The sequence below is a fragment of the Solanum tuberosum genome, unplaced genomic scaffold (genome assembly GCF_000226075.1).
Source record: "Solanum tuberosum cultivar DM 1-3 516 R44 unplaced genomic scaffold, SolTub_3.0 scf00102, whole genome shotgun sequence".
NCBI lineage: Eukaryota > Viridiplantae > Streptophyta > Magnoliopsida > Solanales > Solanaceae > Solanum > Solanum tuberosum.
In genome coordinates this window covers 155,845-172,953 of record NW_006239028.1, presented here as the reverse complement: position 1 = coordinate 172,953, position 17,109 = coordinate 155,845, and the positions used below count along the sequence as shown (strand labels likewise).

The window sequence follows — 17,109 nt, the reverse complement described above, 5'->3', positions numbered from 1 at the left end:
CCCCCTACTACCCACCCCACCTTTTACCCCCCTACCCCCCTACCTACAACCATTTTGCACATATATATATATATTTCCTATATGCACAATATCTAAGCTACACAATTCACAAATATATTTTTAAAAAAATATAGCTACAATTATTAATTTCATGATGCAACAAGCACTTCCTTACAAGTCATCATGTTTACCTATAACACTACGAGTTCATCCAAATGATCGTCATCATCGTGTAAGTACCAGCAATTCATCATTGTACGTTAAAGGTTCAAAAGAGGAATTGAATAACGTTGTTAAGGATAACGCGGTTATAGTTGTGGGAAGACGAGGTTGTTGTATGAGCCATGTTGTCAAGCGTTTACTTCATTGTCTCGGAGCCAATCCTGCTATTTATGAAATCGAGGAAGAGGACGAAAATGAAGTCGTTGATGAGTTGGAGAATATAATTGTCGCCGGAGGTGGTGATCGGAAAGAGACCGGACGGTTGCAGTTTCCGGCGGTGTTCGTCGGAGGGGAGCTGTTTGGTGGATTGGATCGGATTATGGCGGCTCATATAACCGGCGAGTTGACTCCTGTATTGAAAAAGGCTGGAGCCTTGTGGCTTTGAATTATTTATTTCTCTTTTTTTTTTCTTTTCTTTTTTGGTGTTTTGGGAAATAAATCAAACTTGGTAGATGTGGAAATACAAGATTTTAGTTAAGGGTAGGTTCAATTTTTATAATACAATTATAAATGATGTTCCACTCAAGTTCGATATTCACTTAATTTCGATTCTCACAGAAAAAATCTCACTTTAAATATGAAATACTTCTTGCTAAAATCGACTTTATATTCGATTTAAACTTGTTAGTAAGAACTTGAAAATTTTGAACTTTTGATCATTAAAATTGGCTTGTGGTATATGCTTGGCTTCTGAGAAAATGTCAGTTTCTGGTTGTATTTGATCTAAATTTCATAATTAGCCACCTGGTCCAAAGCTCGCGTTTGAGTCCCGATTAAATTCGATCGCGATTGAGGCAGTTTCACGACAACTAAAGTTGATTACTATCTCAGTTTCAATTTAGGTAAACCTAATTACTTTATTTGCATTTCATAAAAAAGATAGGCAACTTTTTAATGTAATTTAAACATTTCCTTTTTTACTGTCACATAAATATATATTTCAAATTATAAGTTTTTGTACGAAATTAAATAAATTTAAAAGAGATGGACTGTATTTATTTAAGTTGACTAGTACTTGTTCATAGGTCTACTCTAAAATAGTGTCATGCATTACGTTTTCCACAACGCTGTCTGCCAAAACTAAAATAGAATAAGTGGAAAGAAAAGAAAACCTAACAAACACAGATATTTGATCTTCCATCTCTTACCTTTTATTTGTCAAATATACTAATTGTAATTGTTGAGACAATTATTTTTTCTTTCCAAATAATTGAAGTACTAGTTATCAAATTCAAATTTTCAAAGTATCATTAATAATAATAAAATAATTAAACTTAGGGGTCATTTGATAGCTGATTAGAGTTATGCAGATATTAGTAATATGTACATTAGTTATGAGTGAATTTATATATTATTGGAAAAACTACATAAATGAGCCATAAAATTTAAAATAATTACATGTTCATACTCCAATCCAAAGTAATTCAAGAAATACCCATTCTCTCAACAAAAAAAAAATACAGCCCATACCCCATTCATTAAGGCTAATAATTTTTGCTTAAATAATCAGTATCATATACTGTATTGGTATTATTAAGACTGATAATTTAGCTTAACTGATACTATATATATATATATATTGTATTGGTATCATTAAGATTTCTTGTTCAGAAATTACTCGTTAGTTAATGATACTATAAGAGAATATGTATATGTTGTGGTATCATTAAAGTTTCTTGTTCATGAATTATTCATTAATCAATGACACATAGATTCTCTCATAACTTACACATTTATTAGTTCTGTTGGTTTCTCAATTGTCAACCAAACAACGTATTAATTTTATACATAAATAACTTATTTTATATCTACCTATCAAATGTCTTATAAGTTATACAAAAATTAATTCATGAATAACTAATTTTTTTTATCCAGCTACCAAACAACACCAAATGTTTTCTTAACGAGAATGTGATAAGTAAAATGAACAAGGGAGGGTACTATTAACAACTGAAGAAAATGAGCCCAAGTCAACTTTTATGGTTGACAATTGAACAAATTATTTTCCAATTTCAAATTAAGTTGGAGTCGATTATATGAATTTTTTCGATTCCAATTGATTGATCAATGTCAAGAGTAAAAATTGCAATTGCTTAAGGCTTTTAACTTTTCACTAAGTTGTTGGTTAGAGTTATACAGAGTTGAGTACTGCAAGATTTAATTTTTTCATTTTCTATCGTGCATAAAATAATACATAAATTTCTTCTGTATTAACGCGAGTTGACAAGGTTAGATTTTTAACACGAATGGTAGAAGGCTAACAGCCTAACACGCAGAATTACACAATTTGTGCTTAACATGGAATTTTTTTCCCAATCTGTGGTTCAGTTACAATGTGTCAAACCATGAATCAAAATCATCGATAATTTTGGACTTGGAGACAGGTTGAGAAGCAGAGGGTGTATGACCAGCAATGGAGCTTACCTCAGTAGGTAGCGAATGCTCGTTTTTGTTAGTCACAGTGGATGTTTCTTTGAGAAGATCATCCAGTGTATCGTCCAAACTGATATCTGATATTGCAGGTGTGGGTAGTAGATCGTGGCCTCGCCTGGGCTGGGTGGAGACCTCCCGTGTAGATGAAGTTCCTTCTGCTAACGGAGTTGGTGTTCCTGCTTGTGTCACGGGGTAAGGACGAATAGACTGGTCAATAACATTCGTGGACTCACAAATTTCAATCTCGGTGACTGAATCAAGAAGCATGTCAAGCTCTGCTTCTGCAGCTGCTGCCTTAAATGCAGACGGTTTCTTAGAAACACACATCAGTGTATCATTTTGTCCAGCCTCGTCCTTGAATGCAGTCGAAGGGTTAGAGGATTCATAAGCTAAAGTTGGATGTCTGCTACTGCTGCTTGTGGTGCCCAGATGCGAATGTTGATGCCTGTTTTCGTTGCTTTTGTTAGTGGAGGTTAATGAATTGAAGTCTTTTTCCGCTGTTGAACTCTTGCTTGAAGCTAGATCGCCGTCATGTTTCTCTTTAGCTGCTGATTGCGACTCCTGATCGCTCTGTCAGTTTTGCACATTAAGTACATGTATTAGACTATATTACAAGATAGTACAAAGACATCCTACAGGAGTTCACAAAATAAAATTTTAAACAAATATTGAGCATTCTGAATATAGGCGAAGGCCACTATTTGCAACGAACACGGTATTCTTTAGTAAAAGGGGAAAGAATAATTTGCTATGTGCTCATTGCGTGGCTGCATAAGAGGAAATTGTATAGACCTAAAAGACTCGCAAAAAAGAATAGCTCGAGAGTCATAGAGGATTGTTGCTAGTTAAACCTCACTAAAACTAGATCAGTAATTTGGATTCTTGAATCTCCGCAAAACAATAAAGTGGCCTGACAGTCGAGGATGAAACCTCATAAGTTGAAACTCCAGTTATTTCAGTAAAATTGACTTTCAGACAATTCAGAAGTTTCTCACTATCCTCACCCAATAATGAAACACACATACCTAAATGTACATGCTATATAAAACATGAAATCATTTTCTACCATTTTAGCACACTGAAGCGGCAACATAATAATTTTTTGTGGAGTAGCTGGAGAGGAAACCGCCTATTTTATTAGATGATTCATCTGCATCATATATGTTGGTGCGGTTTGATGCTTTTAGGTGCACTACCGTGTGACAGCCAGTGTTATCAAAGGCGCTTTAAGCCTTGAAGCGAGGCTCAAAACGTGTTGAGCGCTTCGCCTCGCTTTATGTGCACTTCAGTGTCGTCATCAAAGTTCTAAGGCAAACTTTTCCTTGCCAATGAGCCCTTTTATGAATAAGTGACACTAAACAATTGATATTTCACTTTATCATAATTTTTTTCAATCTTTTTGGTCATATATTTGTCATTCATGTTTATAATTATTAATCTTGGACTAAACATGTATGTTTGTATTTTTTTCTCCCTTTGCGCCTTTTTTCATTAAAGCCCACGCTTTATTTGCGCTTAAAGCCCCCACGGACCTTAGAGTTTTTTTGCACTTTTCGCCTTCGATAACACTGGCGACAGCTATGGACAGAAGGTCTAAAAATCATTTTCAGCTCAAAGCTCATTTTGCAGGCCTTTTTCTTAAACACACACTGTCGCACCTTAATTAAATGAAAGGCCCCATGTTTCCAGCATATAAGCATTAATCAACATTAAATTTTGGGAGATACGGCATAGGAGGAAATCATAGATACATTACATACCAGTACCAAAGGAAGTAAATCTGGTTCAATGAAAAGTCTCTCTTGTAGACGTGCTCTTTCAAGCTGCTCTGAAAGAGCTTGCAGATCAAGTGAAAGAAATGATGCCTGCAAATACAAGAGTGACATAGTTATTAATGAGTTTGACCATATGGTAGCCTAGCAATCTAGATGGGGCACGTCGGCATTTAAGGAAAATAACAAACCAAATCACAAATCAGAGAAAGCGTAATAAAAAAAAATAAAAAATGGTGTTCAGCAGGATTTGCAATGAACAGATGCTATTGCTTCCTAGACAAAAAGGGATTACACGTGCCATTAATATGATTTGCTATCAACACAAGCAATAGTTCACTTCATTACCAGAAGAAAGAATAAACATATGATGTTAATTAATACGGAATCATCAAAAATAGCTAGTAAGAAAGCATCTTGCACATCAACACCTTTCTTGCCTTCATCAGCTGGATAATAGTACTGTCAACTGATTGATCCAAAACACATAACGCATGTCTAATTTGACAGTTCACTGAAAGACTGATGAATTTTTGCAATTATTTATAAGGCAGCTACACTAACTGTAAGTAATTCTAATAACGTATAGTTAACTTAATGCATACAAGAAGATTTCTGATATATATTATCATTTTGTAAATAAGAGGAGTCATCGTATGGTAAGTTGGAAAATACTAGTATAGCTAAAGGAACATATTATAGAGCCATACAGTAAAGGAGTGGGTTTTATTCAGTCTTAGCTTGATTTAGGAGGCTATGCAAATATACCCCTCCTTCAAATTACAACTTCTGTTTCTATTTGCTTTCGGTGAATCAGCAGGGGCTGAGACTAACCCACCAACTATTAGGTAGATTGGATTCAAAAAGAAGTCTTGGTGATTCACATAAATCTTGCTAGGAGTTTGTCTGTATGGTCTGACATGTGTGTGGATTCCATAATCAGGTTTAAAAAGGAAATCAGACCTTGCTGTTCACTGAAAGCAGGTTACTCCTCAATCCACAATGACTAGTAACGATCCGGCACCTCAATCGTCCGATACTGAAATAACTAGTAACGATTCGGCTCCTCAATCCACAACAACTATTAACGATTATTCTCTTCAATCGTCCAATATGGACAGAAAGATGTTGAGGTATATATGTTTGTATGGACTAATTCAAGAATCAGGTTTCAAAAGGCATATATGTCGCATGTTGGGTAAGATAGTGAAGTAATTCATATGCCATTAGAGCTTGGGTTCAAATATTATCATCACTCATAAAAATAAAAAAATCTTCATGTGCTTGGCTCAATTACCGAAAAATCTGTTGTGATAGTTGGCCCGACCTCAGTCACTGACGCACAAGAGGAGCCCACCCCTCTACCCTTCCTACACTTAGTACCAGGGTCCTGTCAGCAATTCACACATTATGTATAGTGCTTCCTTACTACTGAACCAAAGCCCTCATGGCAACAGAGTTTCTGTATGTATATTTTGATAATCTAAAAGGAGATGAATCAGAATTATTTCGAAGGACGAGCTCAACCAGTACATAGGCTCAAATAAAAGTTCCTGTATTTTTGGCTTAAAGAGTAAGTCTCACATGTCAAATCTATGAGACTTAGACACTTCACTTGATTCATCCATACCCACTGATTAATGTAAGTCACGTGATAAATGTTGAGCTAAGTTCTAGTAACTATAGATATAATGAAGTGCTGTTTGAGGAATAAAATATTTGCTAACTTATAAGAAAGGGTACGGTTCATTTGTTCCTTCCCATGGTTTTGCTATTAAAACAATAGAATCAAGGGAATCATTTACTTCTTACACAATTTCAAAGAAAAGACTGAATCATCAACTAAAGTCACAGCATGTTTTCAACATGTTGTTAATATTACCGTAGTGTTAGAAGTTTCTAGTCTAATCTTAATGTTTGTGTTATTGAAAGCGGAGATAAATTGTAAATAAGTCACTGGTATCAGCATCCCATACTGCTCTCCTTATAATACCAGAAAACAAGAACAGAAAATACGAGCAAAGGAAACAGACAACCCCTTGGATTGAGAGTAGAAAAATCACCTTAGTGGGAGGAGGTGCCTTATCTTCCATTGCAAAATTTTCTTCTGCTATCCACGATAACTTGCTTTGCCCTTTTGCAGAGAGTAATGCTCCTAGGCCCTGATAAAAGTCTAAAAATTATTGAGTCAATACTATAATTTTGGCCAAAATTATCTAGACTGGCATAGCCGCAGAAAAACTTGGAAATACAGCAGTCTGCGAAATTTTTGTAGTGTAACAAAAATAAGCAATACGTTTAAGCTGCAATGAACCTGAATCAACACATTTTCTAGCAAGAACCAACAACTTAGACAAAGTACAGATAATATAATATTTCAATGTTGAATTATTGATGCAATCACTTTTATAACTATTTTTCTGAATCTAAACTTGTGCGAGATTGCTCCTAGTCATGCCTCACCCCTAACATTCCGCTATGCTCGTACTAATCTGAATCTAGTAACCAAACAGCAGACAAATAACAGTAAAAAGGCTATGTTCAATATTTCAAAAAACATTTATGGCCAACTTGAGTTTGAGAGAGCAACAGTTTTCTAAAAGCAGAATAATGAGCAAGTTACCAGTTACAATTGTTATACAATTTCGACAGGTTATGAATGATAGCATCAGAAAACAATTCCATATAGCTAAAAGTTCTGGGATAAAAGCATTACCATCTAAAATATCATCACCAAAAGAAACATCCTCTGAAGAATACTGAAGCTGATCCTTAGCCTCTGAAAGCAAGTATGCATAATCTGCCCCTTTACTTTTCGGCTCGACCACATCACTTGCATTACTTGCGCCTGCCGGGGTTGCAGTTTCAGAATCAGAATTTTCTTCTTCATATCGATCCCAATTCGATGGGAGCTTCGGTTTAGGCTTTTCCTTAACTTGCTTGACAGTAGCCTTCTTATCACCGACAGACGTGCCAGAAACAGCAGAAGACCCCTTAGATGCATGATGTGGATTATGCTTCTTATTAAGATGTAACGAATGAGCTCTCTTTGACTTTGCCAACGCTTTTGCATCCATTTTCTCTGTTCAGAACTCTTGATTAATCACACCTGTAGAACCAAAGAATAACCGATTTCAGTTGATGGGTCAAAAACATTAACTTCGCTAGCGAACTGATCTCCATGTTAACCATAACATACATCAAATATTTAAACCAGAAGTCCCTATGAATTTGAATCACAGTGGCTGCTTAGTTGGGCCTTAGCATATTTGTATGAATATTTTTATAACACTGGTGTCTGAACCAGCTTACGCGCATCTCGACTAATTTCATCCATCCAGTAAAAGTATGCCAATGTCATACCTACTCTTCCTATTCCTACTTGGATTGAATTAGCATGTCAGTCTAATCTAACCTTATAGACTAATTCCACGGAATACCTGTCACCTCCCACTAACAACAAGGATTCTACTCTTTTTGATATTATTAAAAGTAACTCCAAAACTTGAAAAAACACCATTTGAATCACAATGACTGCTTAGTTTGGCCTTGGTATTTGTATGCATAAAAAAAAAAAATGATAATCGTAGTGTCTGGACCAGCTTACACACACTAGACTAATTCCATGGGTGTTGCCTCCCGGCTCCCACCCATAACAAATATCAGGAACTTTATCCACTGAGGCTCTAACATCTAAGAAGAAATTACCTAGTATTTTTGTTTTTCGGGGATTTATTCATTGACGACTAGACCAGACCCTCGACGATGTGCGTAATTTGATTGTGTAAATGCTAAACAATCACAATCGAATGCAAATATATAAATAGAGAAAAATTAACATATAATAGATGAATTTTGTTCATAACAAGGAACGATTAATCTGAAAATATCAACTATAATGTATGTCAGAAATTCATCTCAGTTTTATTAAAATACAATCGAGAACAATTAACAAAATATTGACTTACCACAATTAAGCTCGAAATCAAAATGATGCTAATGATAAATACAATCGATTTAAGATGTCCGGAAGAAGAAGAAAACTCAAGCTGAACACAGATACTTGAATTCTGGATCGACACTTGAAAAGATTAAAGTGTAGTATAATTGTTGGATTTTGGGTTTGAAAACTGATGGACTCCCAATTGAGAGAGGTTGGGCCGGGTCGTAGAACTTTGGGTTTCAAAACTAATGGACAAGAATTTGCTCGTTTACCAAATTTGGCCATATTTTGTGTCCTGGTCTTTAATTTATATCCATCATAAAAAATGATTTTTTCGCGCAATAAATTTATATTTCTATATCATAATATTCAACAAGTTACTTTGGGACATCATTTCAATTTTTAGAGAACTTATGTCCTGTAAAATATAAATTCGATTACTAAAGGACAAACATTAAAGATCGATCGATCAATCAATTTGAAGCACAAAGCATGCAATTTTATGTTATGTTATCCGATAGTTATTTGCAGCATCTCTTTGAAATTATAACTTAGTGGTTAGTAGGTCATATTTGGATATGTACATTCAAATTTATAATTTAAAAAATATGATAAATATAATGCTAAGAACCTTAAAGGCTGAATTTATAAAATTTAAATCTTGAATTTCTGTTTAATAGTGTACCAAAATTCTAATGGATATTGATAGATGAATTGCAACGAGGTCTAACTTTAGAGACACAAGTGCAAAATGTTCACATATGGGAAGCTATAAGCAAGAACGAAATTTTTTTAATTATATAATTTCAAAAGTTCTTTGAATCTTACCTCAAGTTTTCTCTATTTCTTTCTTGTTCTTTTTTCTCTCCATCTTCTTTCTTGTTCTCTTTTCTTTCTGTCTATTAAAAATAACTAATTACACACTTATTTATAATATTAAGAAATCAAATTAAATTAGGACTAGAAAACTTATTTCTATATAAATTAGGATAAACAAATCCTAACTAGATAATAATTAAATAAATAACAAAAAATTCTAAACAACTTAGTATTCCTACTCCAATTTTGAATTACCGTTGCTGAAAATTTTCATTAATTAGGAGTCAAATTATAAATACTTTAACATAATTTAAAAAAAAAATGAATTCAACAATATATATGTAAATATTTATTTATTTATTTTTAACTATCTCTCTTAATTAAAAAGACATTTTTATAGCTCATAGTGTGAATCTAGATTAGTTGAGCCGTAAAAACAGATATAGATATCAAACATGGAACGCAAAAACCAAAAATAAAACTAGATATAGCCTAGGTAGCTAGTCCTTGATGCCTAAAACATGAAGATATATAATTGGAGTATAGGGGTAACAAAGAGGAAGATTTCTGAACAAATTGTCAGCAACCAATTGACAGAAATTAGTGTCCATATTTTTAGCTGAAAAAAGGAGGCAACTAAAACCTCAATCACTAAGAAACTTCTTGAACAATGCACATGATGTTAAGGATTCTGCGCACGAGTAGAGAGACCCCAGCCTTTGCAGTTTACTTTTGTCATATCAACTCTTTGTACATAATTCATAACATATCCCCACCACTACTTTGCTTTTTCTCAAGCACTAGTCAAAAGGCAAACATCAACACATTGATATAGAGTACTGGTAGCTTAATCAGAAATTTCGAGTTTGAGCTTCTAGAGATAGATAAAAGTTTGTTAGAAGTGGTATCTTTAAAGATGAACTCTGCAATAAGTGAATCTGAATTTAGTTAATCCTAATGCAGGTGTATACACTAATACCAGGTGGGAAACAAAAAAAGAAAAGAAAAGAAAGATATACTAGCTAGACTAGTAGTATTAGTAGCTTACCAATTACGGTTGTGGTCGAATGGTTCAGAGAACTCTATTCACTCTTAATTAGAGATTTCAGGTTTGATCCCCTTGAGATAGAAAAAGTTTTATTGAAAGTGGTGTCCCTAAAATGAAACCTGCAATACATGAATCCGAATTTAGTCGGTCTTAATGCGGGTATACCCGAGACCAAGTGGAAGACAAAAAAATAAAGACGATATACTAGACTAGTGGTAGTAGTTTACCAATATGAGTTATGTTGGGATGATTCAAGATTTCTTCACCTTTTGACAAGAGATCTCGAGTTCGAGCCCCTGAAAATAGAAAAAATCATGTTGGAAGTATTGTTTCTAAAAATGAACTCAATAATGCACAAATTGAAATTTAGTTGAAATTCAATGCGGATAGCTGACACTGAATGAGAAAGAAAGAAAAAAGATATAGGAGACTAGTATAGTAGCTTTCTTTTTAGCCCCTACTCTGGCATCACTCATACATATTGTCTTTTGAATAATTGTCCCTTTGGCAAATCTCTAGCATATTATAAGGTTTTTGAATTTTGGAACATTTGGTCGTGTACATATATATGTGGTTCATGAACTAATGTACGTACATTTTTGGTTTCAATTATTTGTGACTGCTAACCCTTTTAGATTCTCTTCAATCATGTCATCACAATAATCTAAAAAGTACATAAAATGCTTGAAGCAATAGTATTATTCACTATTACCTTAATTAAAACTTCAATGATCTATTTATTCTGATATCGTGTTAAATTGTATGATTACTTTAATTAAAGCAGAGAGACCTTTTTATTTACTTAATTATATCATTGGTAGATATAAAAACATTTAAACTTTTGACCTATTAGGAAATTAATTACCAGAATAACTTCCTTATTTTACTTTCTTTGGTTGGAAGGAAATATTCAGATTTTATGAGTATCAAAGTTAGAATTGAATCACAACATAAAACCCACTATGTCCACCTAACCATTTCAAAAGTGACCATATTATATATAAATAAAAAATATAGTCATGAGGAGAAATTAGGCACAAGGAAAATTAACCAAAGAAAAAAAATGAAAAAAAAAAGTTCAAATCCTTTTGTGTGTGGGATCAAAGAAAACTTTAATCAACTTCTATTCCTTTGCATGCAACTCAATAAGTTATTAATTAAACATAATTTATCTTATTTTAATTAGCTGCTGTAGGCTTTTTGCATTCTGAAATATTAATTATAAGCTCTTTCAAAAGCATTTTGAGAAGATAATAACTAGAACAAATATGAAAGCTATATCAATAATGGAGTTGAAAAAAGGGTTATCTTGCTTTGCCCCCACTAAGCACCCCACTTCTATAAAAAAATAATATTAAAATTAAAGCCACCATTTTTATGTCCAGTACCTATATTGGAGTTTGATTATAAAGTTGAATTAGTGCGGAGAAGTCCCACATTGGAGATAAAGTGTTTCCTAACAAAGGAGATTTTGTAGCCAAGGAATTCAAATCCGAGACCTTTGATTAAGGATGAAGAGCACAATCCAGGTTGATAAAGCCACCATTTTTAAAGTGAACACATCTCAGGGTTCAACAGAATATGCATGGATCTCCTCAAGCTCTTTTGATCATATTGTAACATTATTTTTTTCAGATCAACTTTTTAACTTTCTTCAAGCACTCAATTGCTACCTTTTCTTCACTGCAAAGTATGCAAATGCTAAAATCCCTCCACCCAAAAAAAATAAAATAATCCACTTTATTGCATCTTAGCTTTTAACATTAAAAAGGGAAAATTATTACATGGAGAAAAGAGACGGTGAGAATTGAACTCACATCTATTCTGTAATAGACTCTTATCGATAACACTAGACAGTAAGACCCTAATGGTTAGACGTAATATTTAAATAAAATAAAGTGAAAATACTCAATTTTAATCATATCCATCCATTGATTGATGAAGGGTGACAGATTGATTGTACTCCAACTCCCAAAAAATCCCTAGTTTGTCCTCCTGCTCCTGATCCTGCTCCGCCTCCGACTCCTTTTACACTATCTTCAATTTGAATGTGACGGCGTTTTGAAGGGGGATACATCTGTATCGGGTGAATAGTAGCAGAGAAATCATTTACTGATGAACTCTGATCTACGTCACTTCCGAGACTAGTACTGATTGAGTTATTCGTAGTCGGAGTACTAACATAAAATCCACAAAACTTGTTATTGTCATTGTCATTGTTCTTGTTGTTGTTGCAATTATTCATCGTGAAATTTCCGAGGAATATCGATGGATCGGTTGCGGTTGTTGTTGTTGCTCCGATCTGAGCTGCTTTTTGGAGTAAAGCTGTTGCAGACATATTTGCTGTAGAGGAAGAAAGTGCAATTTGTTGTTGAGAACTGAATAATGACGGAACGCTAATGTTTGCAGATGAGGTGTTTGATAATTGTTCAGCATTGTTAATTGGAGAGATTTTGGTCCCGATGAACTGATCCCAGTTGATATGGTTGTTATTATAACTAACTGGTGGAGCATTTGAATTACGTGATGCAAGAAGGGCATTTGCATCATAAACTGGTGTTGGTGCTGGTGAAGTGTGATGAAAAAGGGGACTAATCTGATGGATTTCGCGGAGATTATTGATATTGATACCTATTTGGTCTTGCTCTTGAGCCACGCCTATATTATTCCAAAGCGAGAGCTGATCTCTTCTCAATGGATCCGAGTTCTCATTGTTGTTTGAAACTGGTTTGAAGAGAGAAGAGAAATGTTGTGCCATGTTTGGCCCTAATGGCGCGCCGATGAAATGGTAGTTGATGTTGTTTTCCATGGCCAATGGGTTGTGCATATTAGATGCTGCAGTAACTCTAGCCGTCTCCTCAGCTAATGCATCGCAAAACGCCCTATGAGTCACAAAGCTATCTCTCCTGCTCAATTCAAGGTGAAAATTTAGATAGTCAATCATCTGAACAACTAAGATAGCGTTTTGTTTCAAATACAAAGAGCAAGAAAAAACAAAATAAATACTTTTTAATGAATATGAGAATGGAGGAAAGTGAAAAATAAAAAAGGTGTACTAGTACTACTCTATAAGATCCTAGTAGTAATGGTACCAATTAGGTGAAGAGCTTAAAAAAAATGACTTTGTAGTGATTACAAACAGCTATTTTGTCTTCATTAAACTACCCACTAAGAAAAAGAAAGTGAAGAAAACAAAGATGAAAAAAAGATTAATTTCAACTCTTTTTCAAGTTCATGTGTAAACAGACAAACACATGACAATCACAAATTTAAGCATAAATAACTAGAGTTCAAGATCCATTCAAATGATTTCTACATGTAACACTTCAGAAAAAGATGAGATTCGTAATCTTGAAAACAAGACAAGTTATCTGCTAGCTACAACAAATTAATAAATTTACCTTGAGAAAATAGTGCCACAATCACATCTATATTCCCTAGTGCCACAAGTTTTAGAGTGAGCTTTCCAATCTGATTGCACAGCATATCTCTTTGAACACTTCTCACATTTCCACTTCTTTTCTCCATGTTTTCTACAATAGTGTTTCTTGATCCCAGTTAGATCTCCTAAAGCTCTTGAAGGATGATGATGCACACACGCCTTTTCCGGGCACACGTAAACTCTCTTTCTCACTTCTTTTGAAGTTCTTTGCTTTAACTTCCATGGAAGATTATGTCCTCTTCTATGAAGTTGTAGATTTTGATCCCTTTGAAAACCTTTCCCACAAATTTCACACAAAAATCTATTTGTTGCCATCAGTGTCTTTGGTGACAAGGCAATCACTTCTGCTTCAGGATCTGGTGATGATGATCATGATAATATATTAGTGCTAAAAAAACGTGAATATTCATATGAACATATATACATGATGATATATAGCTTGTAAACCTACTGTAGTGACCAGTGACAGAGCCATAATTTTCACTCCGGAGATTCAGAATATAAACTTGCCTGGATTTCCTGGAAGATTTCTTTTTTTCTTGAGAGGAGGAGGATTAGATCCTTCAATTGAGTTATCATGAGTAAATCCATTTGATATCACTTCATCAGTCATCTTAGATGAGATTTAATTCAATCTACAAAAATATATTTATTAAAATTGTTAGCTTATTGCTAAAACTTGATCTCTAAGCAAAAAATATTTATATAAATAGAAAAAAAAATTACCTTTTGTTTATGATGCCAAGAAAGATATATAGCATAAGTTTGAAAGATTGATTATTTAGATCTGTGTATTTGTTGGTTGAATTTATAAGAGAAGAGATGACAAGGAGAAAATATAAGAGTGGGAGTTTATAGGAAGAGAAAATATGAGATCTCTCTCTAATGCACACATTCTCATATACTGCAGTCTTTTAACTGCTTATTGTCGGAATTTTAATACTACTATAGTAATATTAAACATGGGAGGTGGTGAAAAGTAAAAAAAAATATGGGGGGTGGGGGTGGGGTACTAATTAAATGTATATTCTTTTTAAAATAAAAGTAGGTTATGATTCTTTCGATCTGTTCTATTTTTGGTGAACAAAGTTATCTGATACATATTTTTGATGAGAGGTGTTAGATATCCTGTGAAATTAGTTGAGGTCTTAACTTTGGGAATAGAGTTATTTCATACATGTTATTGGTGAAAGGTGACAGATATCATGTGAAATTAGTTGAGATGTGCAAAAGTTGGCTCGGAGTTATAATTCTTAAAAAAAGAAAAAGGTTAAGTAAATTATGTTTATGTAGAAAAGAAGAGGGAGGGGGGGGGGGGGGGGGGCGNNNGAGGGAGGCAGGGGGGGGAGGGAGGGGGGTTGGCAAAAAAACACAAAACAAGGTGCATGATGACACATATGATGAGGACTGGAGAAAGGTGAAGACTCCATACTTTTCATTGGAATGATTATCCCATAATTGTTTCCTTTTTGTTCTTTTGATATCTCTTATTAATAATTCATACTACTATGCTCCAATTACCATAGTTAAATAGTGTATATTAATATGATTAATATATGTTCTTAAATATATATATATATATGGTAGGATCATGAACTTAAGTTATATATTCACCATAGTGTATGATAATTTTTTAAAAATTAGATTTAGCGACGGATAAATTTTACAACTAAACACAAAATCTATTGTTAATCCTATTTAGCGATGAATAAGCGATAATCTTTTGTTAGCTACGAGCAAAATAGCGACGCACCAGTGACGAAGTTTGTAGTGAATTCCACTGTTTTTAGGATTGACAACAATTTTTTTTAACACTATATATCAAGTTATTGAGCAAATATATTTATAAGTAAGTTTACTTAAGATAATGTGAGGCTTGTAATTTTGAAAATAAAACATGCTACCTGTTATAATAGGTAAAAATAACCTAATTATGTTAAATTTCTTAAGTTCATGACAGTATTATAACTTTTAAACCATATTAGGATATGTCTGTCTTCAGTTTGATCATATTTAATGTACTTGTTGTTTTTAACATGGTTAGATTTTGTTTGACATTTTATTTGGCTTTAGAGGGGAAATATATATATTTATGGTCTTTATTTATAAGAATAGTAAGTTTGAAAAATAGGTGACAAAAGTGGTTTTCTCACCTTTTTTGAACTTTTCTTTTGGACACATGGATGCTGGAAAGATATGACTTTTAAGATTCTTCAGACTGCAAACAAAAAACTTCAACTAGTATATCCTCTGAATTTTTGACTTAATTCTATCAATGTGTAACTTATTTATTTACTTAAGAAAGGGGAAATAATATGTTTGAAACGGCCGGGGAAGGGATTACAATGTGGGAATCAAATCCTTAACAACAAGATGGGAGTTCAGATAACCAACCACCTAAGCCACTAAAATTCTCGGGAAATAATATGTTTGTTACTCAAAGTGCATATATTCATGAATGAAGGGCTATCTTTTTTGAATAAATTGATAGAAAAGCACCACATCTTAAATGGTACTTGGATTTGGCCATTAATTAATTTAAAGTGTTCATCATGACTCATATATTTTCATTTCTTGTAGTGTCAATGAAAACCTTTAAAGGTTACTTTCTCTTGTTTATATTAAGTGGTGTAAATTTAAAATAAGCAGTATTACACATAATTCTTATTTAGATTAGTGGATTTTTATGTAATTATAATCCAGAAAATATATTAGATATTACTATTTAATTAAGGACAAATTAGTAAAACCATTTCTTATTTTTAGGATTAGGAATTGGGTAGATTTATACTAAAATGGAGAGAGTAAATAACTTTTAAAAGCTAAGATATTTTTTTTAAAAGCTTCTTTAATTTGCTATTTTTTGAAAAAGAAAAGTGGTAAGCTTTTCCTAGTCCTAGAAAGATTGCAAGCTAAGTATATAAAAGTCTTAAATAATTTTACCATAACTTAAAACAGTAAATTAAATCTATTAGGAGTATTAGATTATTTGGCTGGTTAATTAAGTACTAATTAAATAAGATAGAGGTAACTCCAAACTAAACTGATCAAATACTAAACGACACAACTAGGGGTGTTCACGGTTTGGATAAAAACCGATCCAAACCAAAAAACCAAACCAAACCGATAAAATAAAACCGATTTTATTGGGTTTGGTTTGGTTTGGTTTGGTTTTAGATTTTTGAAAACCGATAGTATTTGGTTTGGTTATGGTTTTATTCGGGAAAAACCGAAGAAATAACCGAACCGAACCGATGAATTATATACATATATTTTATTAATATACATACTTAATATATTCTTTTTATAAACAATTTTAAAGATCTTATACATATTTTCATTAAAATTTCTTTATAATTTACTTATTGAAAGAAAAAATGCCCAAGATGAAACATTTATCTTATTGATTTCATGTATATGAGTGTCTATG

At 33.2% G+C, this 17,109-nt stretch overlaps 3 protein-coding genes across 4 annotated transcripts; 1 reads left to right on the top strand and 2 right to left on the bottom strand.

Annotated features, from left to right (window-relative positions):
- Positions 1-108: 108 nt before the first annotated feature.
- LOC102589662 (glutaredoxin-C9-like) lies at positions 109-759 on the top strand. Its single transcript, XM_006348773.2, has one exon. It carries the CDS (start codon positions 152-154, stop codon positions 605-607), a length of 456 nt encoding a protein of 151 aa, XP_006348835.1. The 5' UTR covers positions 109-151; the 3' UTR covers positions 608-759.
- Positions 760-2,442: 1,683 nt separating this feature from the next.
- On the bottom strand, positions 2,443-8,528 carry LOC102589121 (uncharacterized). Of its 2 annotated transcripts, none has more exons than XM_006348771.2 (5): positions 8,396-8,528; positions 7,144-7,536; positions 6,491-6,600; positions 4,416-4,520; positions 2,443-3,225 (listed from the first exon to the last, which is right to left on the bottom strand). In XM_006348771.2, the coding sequence occupies exons 2-5, from the start codon at positions 7,502-7,504 to the stop codon at positions 2,551-2,553; spliced, it is 1,251 nt and encodes a 416-aa protein (XP_006348833.1). In that variant the 5' UTR covers positions 7,505-7,536; positions 8,396-8,528; the 3' UTR covers positions 2,443-2,550. The 2 variants fall into 2 exon arrangements, with proteins under 2 accessions (XP_006348833.1, XP_006348834.1); XM_006348772.2 differs by having other exon boundaries at positions 8,485-8,518.
- A 3,428-nt stretch (positions 8,529-11,956) lies between these two features.
- LOC102588795 (zinc finger protein NUTCRACKER) lies at positions 11,957-14,574 on the bottom strand. The gene is made up of 4 exons (XM_006348770.2): positions 14,406-14,574; positions 14,190-14,314; positions 13,639-14,035; positions 11,957-13,143 (listed from the first exon to the last, which is right to left on the bottom strand). Exons 2-4 carry the CDS (start codon positions 14,290-14,292, stop codon positions 12,156-12,158), a joined length of 1,488 nt encoding a protein of 495 aa, XP_006348832.2. The 5' UTR covers positions 14,293-14,314; positions 14,406-14,574; the 3' UTR covers positions 11,957-12,155.
- Positions 14,575-17,109: the final 2,535 nt, after the last annotated feature.